The sequence below is a fragment of the Octodon degus genome, unplaced genomic scaffold, assembly GCF_000260255.1.
Source record: "Octodon degus isolate 3935 unplaced genomic scaffold, OctDeg1.0 scaffold00048, whole genome shotgun sequence".
Classification (NCBI taxonomy): domain Eukaryota; kingdom Metazoa; phylum Chordata; class Mammalia; order Rodentia; family Octodontidae; genus Octodon; species Octodon degus.
Genome location: NW_004524624.1, coordinates 11112512 through 11129187, shown reverse-complemented (window position 1 = coordinate 11129187; position 16676 = coordinate 11112512). Strand labels below are relative to the sequence as shown.

The 16676-nt window shown below is 51.1% G+C and overlaps 3 protein-coding genes across 7 annotated transcripts in view; 2 read left to right on the top strand and 1 right to left on the bottom strand.

Moving 5' to 3' along the window:
- The first annotated feature begins 2316 nt into the window (after positions 1-2316).
- On the top strand, positions 2317-9424 carry Ca14 (carbonic anhydrase 14). 4 transcript variants are annotated; one of them, XM_004632496.2, is made up of 12 exons: positions 2319-2416; positions 2610-2711; positions 4537-4557; positions 5537-5716; positions 6096-6238; positions 6460-6555; positions 6704-6770; positions 8076-8233; positions 8325-8445; positions 8649-8669; positions 8766-8850; positions 8954-9424. In XM_004632496.2, the coding sequence occupies exons 2-12, from the start codon at positions 2657-2659 to the stop codon at positions 9018-9020; spliced, it is 1014 nt and encodes a 337-aa protein (XP_004632553.1). In that variant the 5' UTR covers positions 2319-2416; positions 2610-2656; the 3' UTR covers positions 9021-9424. The 4 variants fall into 4 exon arrangements, with proteins under 4 accessions (XP_023572172.1, XP_004632553.1, XP_023572171.1 ...); XM_023716403.1 differs by lacking the exon at positions 2319-2416 and adding an exon at positions 5290-5308 and having other exon boundaries at positions 2423-2711; XM_023716402.1 differs by lacking the exon at positions 2319-2416 and adding an exon at positions 5257-5308 and having other exon boundaries at positions 2423-2711.
- Positions 9425-9673: 249 nt separating this feature from the next.
- On the bottom strand, positions 9674-13429 carry Aph1a (aph-1 homolog A, gamma-secretase subunit). Its single transcript, XM_004632401.2, has 7 exons — positions 12927-13429; positions 12230-12400; positions 11987-12060; positions 11630-11752; positions 11349-11476; positions 10829-10952; positions 9674-10518 (listed from the first exon to the last, which is right to left on the bottom strand). Exons 1-7 carry the CDS (start codon positions 13295-13297, stop codon positions 10454-10456), a joined length of 1056 nt encoding a protein of 351 aa, XP_004632458.1. The 5' UTR covers positions 13298-13429; the 3' UTR covers positions 9674-10453.
- Positions 13430-15471: 2042 nt separating this feature from the next.
- CUNH1orf54 (chromosome unknown C1orf54 homolog) overlaps positions 15472-16676 on the top strand; it is a 12025-nt gene continuing 10820 nt past the window's right edge. Inside the window, exon 1 of one of the 2 annotated variants that reach the window (XM_023716406.1) lies at positions 15472-15535. In XM_023716406.1, coding sequence (XP_023572174.1) covers positions 15490-15535 — 46 coding nt within the window. In that variant the 5' untranslated portion in view covers positions 15472-15489. The remainder of the gene's footprint in view (positions 15536-16676) is intronic. The other variant, XM_023716405.1, reaches the window with a different exon arrangement.

Genomic DNA, 16676 nt, shown 5'->3' with positions numbered 1-16676 from the left:
AAAAAAAAGAAGGTACCTGGGCCAGGACCCCAAATTCCATCTCTGGACCCCGCAGGCCACACTGATCCCTTTTCCCACAGTCCTTGCCGGCCCCCGAACCCGCAGGCAGTGCCGGTGAGAGCCACCATACAAACTTGGAGTCCTAAGTGGCTTCCTGTAATGCTTCAGCTGGTGAATTTAAGTATTTAGGATAAACTGGGCTTGGTGCACATCTGTAATCCCAGCACTCAGGACGCTGAGGCAGGAAGTGTGGGCTACATTAGTGAACTCAAGACTAGCCTAATCCACATAGTGAGAACCTATCTCAAAATACCAAAACTAAATAAATAAATATTTAGGTTAGGCCCTTTTTTGAAAAGGCAGACAAAAAGTTCCCCACACTTGAACGCTTTGGGTTCTGACATTTACATTTCACCGCGTCTACAAGAACGGGAGATGGCGCCAGAAGGCAGTGAAACGTTTCCGTTTTAAGTAGGATTTTTTTTTTTGCCAGCTCCAGGGTAAGTAAAGGAGCTTAAGAGGTGGACCTAGGATTCAAAGTAGCCCGAATTTGAGTAGAAATAAAGAAGGAGCAACTTGATGGCCTCTTGACACCTACTCCAAATCAGCATGGCGAGAAATCAACAACGGAAATACCCGCAGGAAAGCCAAGACCAAAACGAAGTGAAGCCCCGGAGGACCGCGCCTCGCTCCCTTCTCCGTTTCTCCCGGGAACCGGAGTCTTGGTCCGCTCGGGAGCTCGTGCGCCTGGCAAGGCCGAGGGCGCGTTTGGCGCTAGGACATGTTTGTGAAATAGCGTCAAATTGTGCACGTCCCAGAACGAATCACACACGATACTTTAAATTTAAAATTCACAGATAAGCCAGGAGGTGGCGCCAGCGGGACGCACTTACCTGCTTTCACTCAGCCCCCAACGCTGCAGGGACCTCTGTCCTGACAGAGGTCACTCTGTCCAGACCTCCTCTTTCCTGCCATGATGTCTCTGCCAGTCTAATGGCTTTCTTTTTTCTTTATTATTTTTTTCCTGTGTTAACCATTACTTCCAAAGAAGTTAATTTACACTTTACATCTTTTTTCTTCGGTATGTGGGATGGATAGGGCTTTGGTGAGAAACCTTAAAACAAAACTTTTCCATAGAGGAAAAATAATTTGAAGGTCGATGAAAAATAGAGAAATGACATCTGCAAAGCAGACTTGGGGATCAATCGCAGGGGAGCGAGCTCCTGCCCGAGGAGCCGGCGCGCACTTTATTCTGTTTGCTGGCTCTGATCTGGCGCCGGGCTTCAGCCTTTGCGCCCTCGTTCAGGCTATTTATTGCTATTTATTGCTGCTCGGCAGGCGCGGGGAGGGCAGAGCTGCGTTCCCCAGCTAGAGGCTCGGGTGAAGGTTATGGAGGAGAAAGAGGTTTCAATGACTAACTGGAAATTATCTGTGGGCTTCGCCTTCTCCGACTGGGATTTGGGATGCGCATTCCGATCGGGATTTCCCCCCGGGGGAGCGCGGCGCATTCCTGAGCGCGGCCTCCGCGCTCACTGGGCCGGCCGGGGGGCGGCTCGCCGGGGTTGGCCGCGACCCCCGAGGGCTGGGGCGGACCCGCGCGCCTCTCCCACCCGGGCCACGTGGTCCCCGGCCCTGCCCCTCGCTCCCTCTGGAGTCCGCCTTTTTCTGACGGCCGCCGCGATTGTTCGGTCTCTCCTCCTGCGCCGGCCTCTCGGAGGGGTCAGTGTCCTCTTCAGTGACAAAAGCCGCCCTACATCGAGCTCCCAGGGGAGGGCGGCTGGGCCGGCGCTCGAGCCGCGTCTCCGCGGGCCGGGCAGCCCCTCCCCCGCCGGGCACACAGACGGGCTTTATCCAGCGAACCCCCCCCCCGCGGGCACGCGGCTCCGGGGCTCGCCGCGGGGAGGGGGCGACAGGCGCCGCGCGGGACTGCGCTCGCGGCCCGCTTCTCCTACTCTCCGACCCTCCACCTGCACCCGGAGTATCCGCTCCCTCTCGTACCTGTCGCCAAACGTCAGGTCCCCCCTCCACCAGGGCTGCGCGGACCCTGCAGGGCATTGGGAACGCCCCCTGGCGAGCGCCCCCACACCATCCCACCCGAGCGGGCGAAGGGGAACGTAAGGGTCCTCTGGAGGGGCTGGATTGGGCCCGACGCCCTCCTTCCCTGCCCGCCGGCTCCAGGGGACCCGCATCCTAACGACGTCTGCTGAGAGTGAAGAGCGCACCCCAGCTGGGCCGCCTCGCCCGCCCGTGCTAGGCTCCGCGGGTGCAGGGCCGTCCTGCATGCCTAATCGGCTATTTAAGGAGCTGCCCGCCAGCGGCCCGGCACCCCCTCCTCCCCTCGTGCACCCGTCCAGAGCCACCTTAAAAGCAGAAGGCAATTGTGCAGCCGGCCAGCCAGAGGAGTGAGACTGCAGAGGTAGATAAGAACACAGAGAGAGGGGAGCAGAGACAGAGGGGGCAGCAAGTGATTTATCCTGGGACCCAGGAACCCACTGTACCCAATTGAAAATCAAATTCTGCAGAGACAGAGATAGGAAGAGAAAAAGAAATAAACATACTTAACGCCAGGAGCGTCTCTTTCTCTGCCTCACTCCCTCTCTCTGCCCTAGTCCTCTAGTCCCCCAACTCCTGGCCCGTAGCTTTTGCTGGGGATACCATGTTGTTCTTCGCCCTCCTGCTTGAGGTGACTTGGATCTTGGCTACCGGCGGGGGTAGGTACAAATGGATGTCTGTGTGTTGGTCTGTCTGGGCTAATGTCCACATATCCCCAGTGTGCTTGGGTTAAAGGACACTGGGGCTGGACTGATGGGTTCAGGGATGGGGGAAAGTATGGTGGAGACTGGTCCCTTTCTTTTCCTTGCACCTTTTCAGCCTTGCTGTATGCGGGAGTGGAGCACAAGGTGTGTGTACACGCACAAGTGCAGGAAAAACTCTTTCCTCAAAGCCCTAGTCCCAGGTGACCCTCCTGGCTTTCTTTCCTTAGGAACTTTGTGATTACCAAGCCAAAGAGATCTGGAGCTAATGGGGGGGGGGGGGGGAATCCTACACCACAGCTGCCCTGGTCTCTGGCTGAACATTGTACAGCAGAGGCGACCCTTAACTCTATGGAGTGACTCATTTCCCAATTTTCCCCTGGAAGAAATAGCAGTAATACTCAACCTCTGGGTGGCCCCTTACAGCTTACAAAGGACTTACAGGAGCACTGGAGATAGGGGCACCTTGGGAGACAGGTCCAGGGGTACCTTTTCGTTTTAGGGTACCTCTGTACCTCAGGAAACACAAAAATGGTCTAGTGCAGTATCTCTGGTAGCACACAGTAGGTGTGGAATTAGTTTCTTGAAAGAGCAAGGGATTGGGGTGTGGAGACAGCAGACAATAGAAGGCAGGATGCCTGCTGGGGACAGCTAGATGAAGTCACATGTGTCATCTGAGAAAGAAAGAAAGAAAAAAGGAGGAAAAGCTGTAGACTCAGCACATCAGGGATTTGATGAGAAGGGCACCTTCCCAGACCCAGGGGGCAGGAGCTGTTGGGGGCCCCCGCTGGTAAATGAGGCTGCTGCCAGCCCTCCCTCGGGCTGCTTCTGAGTTGTGAGCTAAGGAACACAGCGAGGATGAGATCCAAGACATCTTACCATAAGAAATTAGAGGGAATGATAGAGTAAGAAATTTAGACATTCTTTCCAGAGTTTCTGACAATTTGCAGAAATATTGCCGTGAAAATCAACAAGGTCTCTAACTTCTTCCTGGAGCAGCCTGGATCTGGGTTGGGGGCCAGACAGCAGACCCTCAGCATTTCAGCCAGAGGCAGGATGGCACGAGAGCCTGGCATGTGACCCAGCTGGCAGCTCTCCTTTCTACACACAATGCTTCACTTTCATCCTGTCCCTGCCAGCCTGGCCGCCTGTGCCCACCCACCACCCTAGGGTAGACCCTGCCTGACTCCTGCCTTTCCCAGAGCTATCTGGGAAAAGTGGGGAGCAGAGGCTCCTGAGGTGAGGAGTTTCCCCTAGAGCTAATGGGACCAAAAAAAAAAAAGAATTTATTAATTTACAGTTCAGTGCTTTCCTTCAAGCAGTGCTCCCAGGCACAGGAATAATCCCCCTACGTGCCTCTCTCTGCTCACAGGCTCTGAACTTCTTTCTCTCTGGTCCCTTTCTTTCAAACCCTCTATCCCCATATCATCTCATCCCACCCTACCCCAGTCTTCGAAGTGCTAGAGTGACTTGGCCCAGGCTAGAGAAAGGTTAAGAACTGACCAAACTACACACTTGGGCCAGGTTAATTTTAGTGTCCAGGTTTTATCTCCTCGTTCCTCCTCCCCCTTTACTGGACAGAAAGCACAGCCTGGCTGCTGATCTTAAATAGGCCCCCCGACCTTTCCACTGAGGTGTCCAGTTTCAGGGCTTCCTTTGGGAAGTGCTGGAGTGGAGGGAGGAGGGCAGGGATAGGCAGCAGGAGTGGAGGCAGGGCTGGCGGGCTGGCGGGCTAGCGGCTGCGGCTGCGGGGTTGTAACCCCAACTGCTCTCTGCTTTGCAGGCCACCACTGGACCTATGAAGGTGAGAGCGGAGCTCCTGACCTGCTGATGCCCCATCTCTGCAGCTGGGCTTCCCCTATGAGTAGGAAAGTTTCCTTGAGCTCCGAACCATACTCCCTCCAATGCTCCCAGGGCTGAGTTTTGCATATGTGATTCCTAGACCCTGTTCTAATCATTAAATCCCACACCTCCTGATTCAGCATAAAAGCCGAGTCCCCAGTAAATCCATGTGGGAGTGAGGGAGCTGGAGTGGAAAGAAAACTGGATAGGGAGATAAACTCTGGCTATGGCTACCTTTTCCCTTTCTCTGTCCTACTTTTCCCCAAGAGCCCTGATTCAGTTCTGGAGTCCAGACAGGGCTTGAGTCAGAGGTGAGGAAGACTGGTGGGACAGTTTGAGATTTTTTTTGGCGGAATTGGGGATTGAACTCAGGTCCTTGAGTTTGCCAGGCAAGCACTTATTCTACTAAGCTATCTCCCCAGCCCCCAGTTTGCGATCTTGGGGGAGGTGGAACTCAATCCACTTGAGCTTCTGATTAATAACTAAACTGAACTCCAGAGTCAAAACAAGTCCAGCGTGGAGCATGAAGTGAATGACAGTCAGGGCACCTGAACTGCAACGCTGGTTGATAGGGACCCCTGAGAACCTATCTCTCTAGGATCACTGATTTCTTCTCATTTTATTACTCCAACTCTCCAATCCTACCTCTCTGGATATTCAGGCTTTCTATCCATCTCCTCTTCCCCTCATTCAGCTTTCTTGTCCTCACACAGGTAAGTAAAAGGGCCGCCACTGCCCATTCATCAGGGTCTTTGGGAACCACCCCTGCCTCTGGGTAGGTCAGAACTGCAGCATGAGGTCTAGTGGGTCTGAGGTCAGCCAGTCCTGCCTAGTTGGTGGATGGATGTGCATTTTACCTCTACACAGATGGGTTACCGGTGGGGGGTGTTAAGGGGGCCGAGGCTTAAGGGCAGAACAAATGTCCATGGTAACCTTACCAGGCCCACACGGTCAGGACCACTGGCCATCCTCATACCCTGAGTGCGGAAGCGATGCCCAGTCCCCCATTGATATCCAGACAGACAGTGTGACATTCGACCCTGAGCTGCCTGCTCTACAGCCCCACGGATATGACCAGCTTGGCACTGAGTCTTTGGACCTGCACAATAATGGCCACACAGGTAACAGGACAGCCCAGGCTCAAAGGGTTGGGCTCTAGTTCAAACCTTAGGAATTGAGAAAAATATTCTCAGAAGTTGTGAATTCTTGGAAAGTTGCATCCACCAATGTAGACATGAGAACGGTCATCAGGGTTCTGTAGCCAAGCTGGGAACTGAATGTCTACAATCAGGCTCACTGGCACTGACCTAAACAAGTCAGCTAACACTGACTTGAACATCACTGAAAAGAGGCTGCTATGCTAGAAAGCATAGTCATGGGTGAAACTAGGTCACTGGGGAAGGAAGAAGAGGAAGGCCAAGCATCCCAAGAAGAGGTGGCAACTACGGTGGACATGGCCCACATTCCTCAACCAACTCCAGCTTACTCTTTTCCTCACAGTGCAACTCTCTCTCCCCCCCACCCTGTATCTGGGTGGACTGCCCCGAAAGTATGTAGCTGCCCAGCTCCACCTGCACTGGGGTCAGAAAGGATCCCCAGGGGGCTCAGAGCACCAGATCAACAGTGAAGCCACAGCTGCAGAGGTACCAGAGAGCAAAGAACTTAGACTAGGACACAAAGACAACACAGGGACAGTTGGTCCTGGGAAAAGCAAGATGTGGACACTAGAAAAGGTCATCGTGGGGGGTTAAGACCCAGCTTTGGGAGGTGGATTTATGGCATGCTGGGGTCACGGTGGTGGCTGGGCTGAGGCCTTACAGGGGTGGGAAAGCATTCACTGACTCAGTTTCCTCTCGTTTCTCAGCTCCACATCGTTCATTATGACTCTGAGTCTTATGACAGCTTGAGTGAGGCTGCCCAGAAGCCTCAGGGGTTGGCTGTCCTGGGCATCCTAATTGAGGTCAGTGGCCTCCAATTGCTTCAAGTCCACTCTGCTTCCTCTGCATCTCCTAGAGCTTTTTTGTTGCCCTCCTTCCCCAAATGGGCAGCAACCCACCCCGACCACTTATCCTATACATGAAGGTCCTCTTCCTTGCATCCCCTTGCAGGTGGGCGAGGCTGAGAATCCAGGCTATGAACACATTCTGAGTCATCTGCATGAAATAAGCCATAAAGGTGAGCCCTAAAAATCTATAGTAACAGCAAAAACAATTAGACTTTAGGAAAACTCAAAAATTGACCTTACTGGGCATGATGGCACATACCTGTAATGTCAGCACTCAGGAAGCTAAGGCAGGAGGATCACTGTAAGTTCAAGACCAGCTTGGACTACATAGTGAGTTCAAGACCAGCCTGAACTATATACTGAGACCGTGTCTCAAAAAATAATAAATAAAACTGGGCCAGCCAGATAGCTCAGCAGATTAAAGCACCTGCTTAGACAGAGCACAGGGACCAGGGTTCCCTCCCTGGCACCACAAGCCATGCCAGCCCCATCCCCAGAGTGCACTGAGGGGCAACTGAGACTAGGCGTGGTGGGTGCCTGTAATCCTAGCGCTTGGGAGGCTGAAAACAGGAGAATCACTAGGAGTCCAATCTGTGTAGTGAGACCCTATATTAAATACATTTTTAAAAAAAATTAAAATAAGTAAAACAGGGCCGGTGATAGCTCAGCTGTCTAAAGCATCTGCTTAGGCAAGCTTAGGTAGGCACAGGGGACAGACATCAATCCCCTTCAGGGTAGTTGGAGTCAGCCATAAATAAAGAAATAAATAACCAAAAACTGACCTAAAGGGCTGGGGAGATGGCTCAGTGGAATAAGCACTTCCCTGGCAAGCACAAGGACCTGAGTTCAATACCTGGCTCTGCCAAAGGAAAAAAAAAAACTGACCTCAAGCCAGGCATAGTGGCACATGCCTATAAGCCAAGCATTCTGACAGATGGAGGCAAGAGGATCTCCAAGCTCAAACCCAACCTGGGTGACTGAGCAAGACCCTATCTCAAATAGTTTTGTTTTGTTTTTTAATTTTATTTATTTATTTGTGTGTGTGTGGCCAGCTTAGCCCACCTGGGGGCGGGGCTGGCTGGCATGTGGTGCTGGGGGATTGAACCGCGGTCCCTGTGCTTTGCTAAGCTTGTTCTAAGTAGGTGCTTTAGACCACTGAGCCATCTCACCAGCCCCAGTTTTGTTTTGTTTTTTTAAGGCTGAGGACGTTGCTTAATGTGAAAAGTATACTGAACTATATACTGAGACCCTGTCTCCAAATACATACATACATACATACATACATACATACATACAAACTGGGCTGGCCAGATAGCTCAGCAAATTAAAGCAAAACAACGCAAAAATACCTGATCTACAAAGTTCTGTAAGAACACAATGAACCAGGGCCAGTGGGTTTTTCTTTGAGGAACCATGGCTAGGTAAACAGCTAAAGCACAAGGAGGGAGCGATCAGTCCAAGTCTGTCCTCCCCAGATCAGAAGACCTCAGTGCCTCCCTTCAGCGTGCGAGAGCTGCTCCCCCCACAGCTGGACCAGTTCTTCCGCTACAATGGCTCACTCACCACACCCCCGTGCTACCAGAGTGTACTCTGGACAGTCTTCAACAGAAGGGCCCAGATTTCAGTAGGACAGGTGAGTGGGGAGTGGGGGTGGGGGAGTTGACACTGTTGTGATGTGAAACTCCTTCCCATCCCCCAAAGTGACTCTTCACCGTTCTACTCAGCTGGAAAGGCTTCAGCAGACACTGTTCTCCACAGAAGATGAGCCCTCTGAGGCTCTTGTCCAGAACTACCGAGCTCCTCAGCCTCTCAACCAGCGGACTATCTTTGCTTCTTTCGTCCCAGGTGAATGTGCAGAGCTCCCATAGGAAACCTGGGGACTCAGGGGTGGGAACCAGTGAGCCCCTAGGAAGGAAGAGATTTCCAGTTCTTATGTGGACTGGGAACCAGCCCAAGCCCTGCAGACTCAGGTGACTGTCTCAGCAGCAGGCTGTTCCAGCCGGGATGGAATCTTAAACTCCATTGATCCACATTTTCTTCCCCTACAGTGGGGCCCATGTATACTACAGGTAAGACAGCCCTGAGGCGTGCGGTGGGGGTCCCTAGCAAGAAGGCCTGAGGCCTGTTAGTCTGAGCCTGAAACCTTCCATCATTATCTCCCCCAGGTGAAATGCTGAGTCTAGGTGTGGGAATCTTGCTAGGCTGTCTCTGCCTTCTTCTGGCTGTTTATTTCATCGCTAGAAAGATTCGGTGAGGTTCTACTTTTCATTCCTACTGTCCTTTTCTATTAGAGAATATTCTAGTCAATCCCTAATCTGCTTCACTAGTCACTCCCATATCAATCTCTTTCCAGGAGGAAGAGGCTAGGAAACCGCAAGAGTGTGGTCTTCACCTCAGCTCGAGCCACCACGGAGACATAAACTCCCCTCTCAGACATCACGCACACCTTCCCCTTACACTTGTCAGGGAGTCAGTGAAGTGCAGACAGGTCAGAAAAGTTAGGAACAGTAGGCAGACACCCTTCCTTCTTCTGGACACCCCCCACCCTAAAGATAAGATCCCCAGTTCTTCTTGAGAAGACAGCAGAGTCTTCAGTTTCTCAAAACATGTGGGAGACCAGGGACCTGTGTATACTCATGCAGAGGGCAAACTAATTTTGTTTAGTTGTTGAAGTTGAGAATGTACCCCAAAGCCGCTCATTCTTCACCTTTATATCATCCCTTCTCCTAGATATGCTGCAGGCTCTCCCCATAGGAAAAAGGGCTGCTGCCGAGATTATATTTTTTGCTCAATATATTTGGAAATTAAAAGTTTCTGACCTTCATTCTGGCCTGTCTTTTGAGGGTAAGAGAATTCCTTAATCCCTCAGGTGCTACAGATGGGTAAAGGAGAGAAAAAAGCAGCATAATGATTAATTCCTTTTCGACCCACTCCTGAAAAGGGAGATCCACTTCTGGGAAATACTTCAAGCATCCGATATGTTAAACCACCAAACCCAGTTTCTCTCCTGGCACCAAAACTCTGCTTGGAGATCAGTGATTGCCAAGTCAGGAAGGAGGCAGAACAAGAGACATGGGAGAGCAGAAATCTCAATTAATATGTTAACCCCTTCCTTAAAACCAAGTCCCCCCACAATTATAAAGTCCTTTTTATTAGTCAAAATCACAATCACCTTGATTAAAAGGATGGGACAATCCATCCTCGCAGAAAATGATAGTTTATAGAAAACCTCCCTTGCCCTCCACCCCACCCCAATTAAAAACTAGAAAAAAATCTGCCCTCCTTCCCTGTGATGCCACAGTAGTCGGACCCCCCCAGGGGTATCAGGCTCGGGCGTGGGCCAACTCCCCAGCACCCTCCACTTCACCTTGGGGAGAGGAGGGATGCTGGTGGTCAAGGAGGTTACAGCCATTAGTTCCAGTAATACCAGTTCCCAAACATGCACTTCCTTCCTTTCTCCCCAGGTCTGGAACTAAGAGAAAAAGGAATAGAAATAAGCCCAGCCATGAGGAGCAATTGAAGGAGGGAAAATATAGCCCAAGGAGATTAGAAGAGTTTCAGTATACCTCTTTCCTCCCCTCCCCCATTTAAAAATAAAAGGCAGTTGAGGTCTTTATCACACCAAAAATGGTTTCCTTCAGACCTGAGAAAAAGACCAGCAAGTCCAGTCCAGGGAGAGGGAACTGGAAATCTCAGAACACATCTAACCTTGAGCTTCCATTCATTCCATCTCCAGGGCAATGGCTAAACTAGGTCCCTTTTCTTGGCAACCTGCACTGTCCCGAACTGGAGATGGAGAAATACAGGGCGAGGAGGAGGGTACCCCAGGCCCAGGGGTCCCCCCCAGGTTCCCTCAGTCCTCGGGTGGGATTCGCAGGGCAGAATACACCATCACCCGACTGTCCTCCTGCCGTCGGCCTGCAGAGGGGAAGCGGGGTGAGTCATGGGCTAGGTGAGAGCAGAGCACTGACACACAGGGAGTCCTGGACAACAAGGGGTCCCCAGGTGGTGGGGAGAAGTGAAGATTCAAACCCACCAGTCACTGACTGGTAATGCTAAGATACCAAAGGTCACAAATGGACAAAGCAAAACCCTGAAGGTGGCAGGACAGACCAACAAGGAGACGGAGCACGTGGGACATGGACTGGGCTGGGGCTGGGTTCAGTCATGGGCAGTGGACAGGCAGGTGGGATCTGTCAGGCGATCAGTCCAGGTAGTCAGTCCTTACACAAGAGGCTGCGCTGGATACTTCGGAGGGACCCTCCTGCTGTGATGAAGGCCCAGAGCCCCATGGAAACAGTGACAGCATAGATGGGCAGCAGGCTGGCTTCATACCATGGGTTTAAGAATGTCTGTGAATGAGAGGAACCATAGAAAAGAGGTTAGACTTTCCCTCTGCCTAATCCACATATTCTTTGTGCCTGACCCAAAATTTGTCCAGGTATATAACCAAATGTCCCAGTCTTTCCTTCCAGAGGCCCAGTACCTTGTATCTAAGTAGACTTGATTTTCAAGTCCCTTAAAGGCTTTTGCCATTCCTGCTCACCTCACACGCTCTGCATTCCAGTTTAACCAATCCATTCAAATGCCAACCCCCAGATCCCCCAGAGCAGCTGATATGACACACCTCTCAAGACTCATCTTTTTGCCTCCACCCAAGATAAATGTTCAGAAGTGAAGATATCTCCCCCCATCCCACTCACCATTAAAGGCTTTCTCCCTAACTCAGGCCCCTATCTCCAACTCACCAGTCCTGACGTCAGTAGGTGACTCCCAACCACCAGGCCCAAAGCCCAGTACCGTCTCCTCTCACAGGCATCAAAGAACACAACTCCCCAAAAGGTATGGAGCAGGATAATGGCTGCTGTCAGAAAGGCTGCAGGGAGGGAGATGGGGATGAGATACATCCCTGATCTTCTCCCAGCCTCCTGAGATGTTGAGCCAAAGAAGTCTCCCAGGGAAGGCCAATAAATGAGATCAGGGCCAGGAACAAATAAGGCATGAAGGCAAGACTGGAAGTGAGCCTTACCTGAAGTCAGGAAGTAATAGGGTGAGTCTCCATGGATCCCAACCACACCTGGCCCAAGTGCATCGGCCAAAATATTGATAACAGAGAAGACACCACTGATGATACCGAAGGAGAGACCAGAAACTGGGGGGAGGGAAGGTCTTGTCAATGTCAGAGCTCACTATAGCCTCATCACCAGCAACCCCTCCCATTCCTACTAACAATTCTCCCACACCTACTCTCCCTCCAAACCACCTCTCCTTGAAGTCAAGTATGAAGGAAAACAAGACACAACTTAGAACATGTGGGTTATTTAAAGATTTCCCTAGGGGAGGGGACTGTCCAACTCCCTTCTTCAGTCCCTCTCCCTTGGCTCACCATAGGCCATCTGCCGGATGGAGATGGGTGATCTTCCGTCCTCACTCAGCGATGCTAACCCCTCATCTGCCTTCCTGGGGTGGGGTGGGGTAGGGAAAACATAAGGGAGGGCTGGGATGGTCCTTTCACTCTAATGTCCTCCCTTAGTGGCTTTCCTTCCAAACCACCAACCAGTGGCTCTGCCCCACTTCCCACCATACAATCCTCTACCTCTCTCCCCTCCAGATCTCCCCATCTTCTTACTTAAGCAGCTTGTAGTAGGCAAAGCGGAACACCTCCTGCAGAAGAACAGAGACAGCAGCACCAAAAATCAGGAGGCCATACTGGAGCCGGGCATCTGACCGGTCTGTCACATGGACCAAGATGAACCAGACCACAGAGGCCAGAAGCAGGGAGACCAGCCAGAAAAATGCCCTGAGAGAAAAAATAAAGGCAATGAGACAGGCAAGTGTGAGGGCACCCAGAGAAATGGGGGGGGGGGGGGGCTGCCAGGGCTAGAGTATGAAAAGTGGTAGACTTCCAGATAGTGACTGAGACAGGGATCACATAGGGTAGGCAACTCATCTGTAAGAATCTGGATGTAGAGGAAGAAAAATCTGATTAGCGGTGAGAGTCAGAGTGTGGGGGCAAGAAGGACGAGGTATCATTCCTGGATCCTTCCTCGGCTGGCCCAGGTCAACCCAGCCCCCTCCCGGAGTCTCGGCCTCGGGCCTCCTCTGACGTTGCCGGGAGGCGTGTAGGTGGAATCTGTGCGTCCCTGGAAGGTGAAAACCAACTGCGGGAAAAGGCAAATCACCCAGATCTCCCATCCGACCCCGTCCAACCTACACATCGACTTATTTCCACCAACTCAGTCTCCCAGGCTCGCCTCAGTTCCTCCAACCCCTTCCGCATCTCTGTCTCTCCACACTCTTCCACCTCTGTACGACCTCCTACTCACCCCGCGACCAAGATGATAACGCGAAGGGGGTCCCCAGCCACCGTGATCAAGAACAGCGCGAAGGCTGGGCCGAACGCGACGAAAGTACATCCGAAAAACACTGCAGCCCCCATGGCGGGGCAGCTGGGAAAAGGGTTGGAAGCCCGGCCAAGGGAGACAAACGAAGGGAGTTTGCCAGCTGAGGAGTTTGTGTGGGGAGTGGTGGCGCGACCCCCACAAGGGGCGCGGTGCAATGTCACCCCCGAACCCCGGGGAAGGGGAGGGGAGGCACAGCAACCCCAGGCGAAGGTCCGTCCGACTTCGTCTACGGAAGCCGAGAAGGGGACAAACCCGGGCCTCAGCCCCATGGCCACAGCCCATCTAATCCCCATCCCGGAAAGCCAATGAGGAACCAGCGAGGGCGGAGCTGCCACGGCAGAGGCGGGGCGGCGCGCCCAGCTGGGAGTTGTAGTCTGCAGTGATCTGAAGCTTCGACTTTGTCCTGGGAGTGGCTCGAACTGTTTGAAGGGAAAGAATCTGGTGGAAGCACTGATTCACGGATTCTCTTGCACCTTGGCCACGGTTTATGGGAATGAATGATAACAATCCTTTTTTTTATATGCAAGGTCTGCCTAAAACGCTAAATTGTCCAACAAGAGCTTGAATTTGGGATCTTCCTGCCTCAACCTCCCAGCGTGCTGGGATTACAGGAGTGCGCCACCAGGCTGGGCTATCCTTTCTCTTTTTAAAACGCTGCAGACAGGAAAGATCCTGTTTGACTCTTAAGAGACAAATACAAAGAGCACAGGATAGAGGGTGGGGGGAGACAGGGATGTAAGGTTATTGTTCTTACTTGAATGAAAGGAAATGGACTAGAGCTGCTGCCTGAGGGACAGAAGTATAGATTTAGAAGTAGGGACACTTTGGACAGTGTCTCCCATTAAGGGAGACACAGAATGCCATATTTTGCTACACCCTTCATCTGTGATCTGCAGTGACAGAACAAGAGAACAGCCAAATGGGCCTGGGGAAAATGTTAGGAAGCAGCATAGAAGGAAATTAGAAGTTTCAAAAGTAATTAAGAGCGATGAGGCTGAAGGAAAGTGACACGCATCCCCACTGCCACACCCGCTGCCAGTCAGTTCTGTTTATAGCATACTTCCTCTATTTATGTTCTGAAAAATGAAAAGAGAAAACAAGGTAAAGGGAGAAGAGGTTGGTTTTTTAGGAGAATGTGTAAGCAAAGGAGCTTTGGGATGGGAAAGTGTGCAGTTTTCCTAGTGTACTCAAAGTACCAAAAAGCTATAGAAATGGAAATGACCCAGGCTTGCTGGAGGTGATTTATGATTTAATAAATATATTTACATTCACCTAGATGTTTTACATGTTCTTCAGGAAATTCTAGAAAAAGGTTGAAGAATTGATTCATAGTCATCAACCATATCTTTCCTGTATAAGGCTGAAAGGGCTACAGCATTGTGGGCATTGCTCAAGAATTGTGTGTCCTGTTCCTGAGCCCAGCAGTGGACAGCAGCGGGCCAGCTCTTCCAGCCTCCCCTGTAGGCTATGGGTACAGCATCTCCTGACATTGAGAGCACATTCTACCTATCTTGTTCTCGGGTGTGTCCATCCAGATTGCACTGGGTCTGGTCCATAGTAGATGTAGAGAGATATTCATCAAATCCATTTGAAAAAAAAAAAAACTGTTATCTTCTTGCCTGTGAGCTCTGAATTGCAGACTAGACCTAGCTCACCGTACCTAGCACATAGGTTACTATTTCTGAATTGAATTGACTGAAAACAGGAAATAAAGAAGCAGAGAGAAGGATGAGAACGCTGCTACTGCAGACCTGAATGGAGTGTGCCGAGGAAGGCACAGCATAGGACAGAGGGAAAAGACTCAGACCTACATCCTCCCTTCTTTTCTGTGTCCAAGACATTGAGAACAAGGGGAGGTCAGGTCAGCACTGCACAGAGAGGAAATAACTAGGCTTGGCCGAGAGATCTTCATCAGAAGCAGCACAGCAGGTGCTTTGAGAGTCCAACAATGATGGGTAAACATGACTCCCATCCTCCATAGCCAAAACGGGCAGAAAGGCACTATTTTCAGTCCAGAAAAAAAATGTTCACTTCTTCCTCTCAACATTTGCTTGGTGATGAAAGAGATTATGATTAAGCCACTGAGAAAGGCAACTTTGAATGGTGATGTTAAACTGGGGACAGCAAGAGGGAGGGTAGAGTTTTCTAAAGGACTGTGACAGAGAAAGGAAAGAGAGTGATTTTATTGGTGGGCTTTTTTCTGGCAGTAGCAATGGGCCTCCTGCACAGGCCTACCCTATACCTGGAGGAGCTCAGTGAGGAAATGTGCACCAAAGTGGACTTCTGCTTCTCTGAATTTGGGCAGCTCAAGCTGAGGACCAACAGTCACGGAACATAGGGACAGCAAGTAGGCGGGGCATCCTGCCCCAGGGAGACGAGCCCCTGAAGCTCCCTCCCAGCCGGGGCCAGTGGGGGAGGCGGGGAAAGTTTGGTGGGAAACGGTGTAACTTCCTTTTTACTTGCACAGCGACGTGCAAAACCCAGAATGGATGTCCTTTTCACAGCCATCCTCGTTGTGCCACTTATCTTGGGTAAGTCCACTTTTCTCCCCCAAGCTTTTGCATCAGGTCCTCTTATCAGGATAGGGGGAGAAAGGAACAAATGAGATTTTGGTAGGGAGCGAGCTGTTTCTCATCTGTGCTGGAGTCCAGCGTAGGGGGAGGGGAGATCTGGAAGACAGAGTCCGGGCAACAGGAGACGTCTTACAGAGGGTGGAGTCCCAGACAGAAGAGAACCTTTAGTAAGGGCAAACTCGAGTTTTCACCACCACGAAACTGAATGACAGGAGGGACTAATGTGAGAGCAGGGAAAAGGTGGCTGGTCCCTTGTGGGCGGGCAGTCTGAAACTAGTGAGGGAAGCCAGGGTACTCCTTTCCCAGAGAATAGCAGGAAAAAACCTTCTCTTAGTAAAGACAGAGATGTGGGTTGGCCTTTAGGATAGTAGAAAACTGGCTGCCTTGGGCACAGGGTCCCAGGGGTAGCTTGGCTCCTCCTCTTTCTTTGTTCCCAGTCTGCCAGGTGTGCCTCATTGTTTTCTGATTATCCCTCACCCCCAGATTCTCGAGTTGTTAGTTTGGAATTAGAGGGAAAACTGGCAAGGCGCTCAGCAAAGTGCTTAGCAGGAAGCTTAGAGTTCTTGATTCTACCATGAAAGCCGCATATTTTTAGTTTCAGAAAGAACTGAAAGAGCCATTCGTAATAGTGCATGCCTGTAATCTCAGCATTCAGTAGGCTGAGGCAGGAGGACTGCCTAGAATGTGAGGACAGCTTGAGCTACATAGTGAGACCCTGTTTCAAGATAAATAAACTGAAGAAACAAAACAAAACCAAAAAACCTAACAGCGATGGGATATTTAGTCTGGTTGAATCATTAAGCAGATGTAAATAGCTTGTCCAAGATTATTCTGCTCAGGGCTGACAGCACTGAAGGGGGCGGCACAGTGTGGAAAAAAAAATTATTCTGCTTGTTAGCAGTGAAGCTGGAACCAAAATCCAAATCTAAAAGAGATGCTGGTAAGAGAAGCAGTCTTGGGCTGGGAGATAGCTCAGTGGAATAAGTGCTTGCCTGGCAAGTGGAAGGTCCTGAGTTTGATCCCTGGTTCCGAAAAAAAAAAAAAAAGAAAAGAGAGAAGCGAACTGGGGAGATGGCTCAGTGGAATAAGTGCTTCCCTG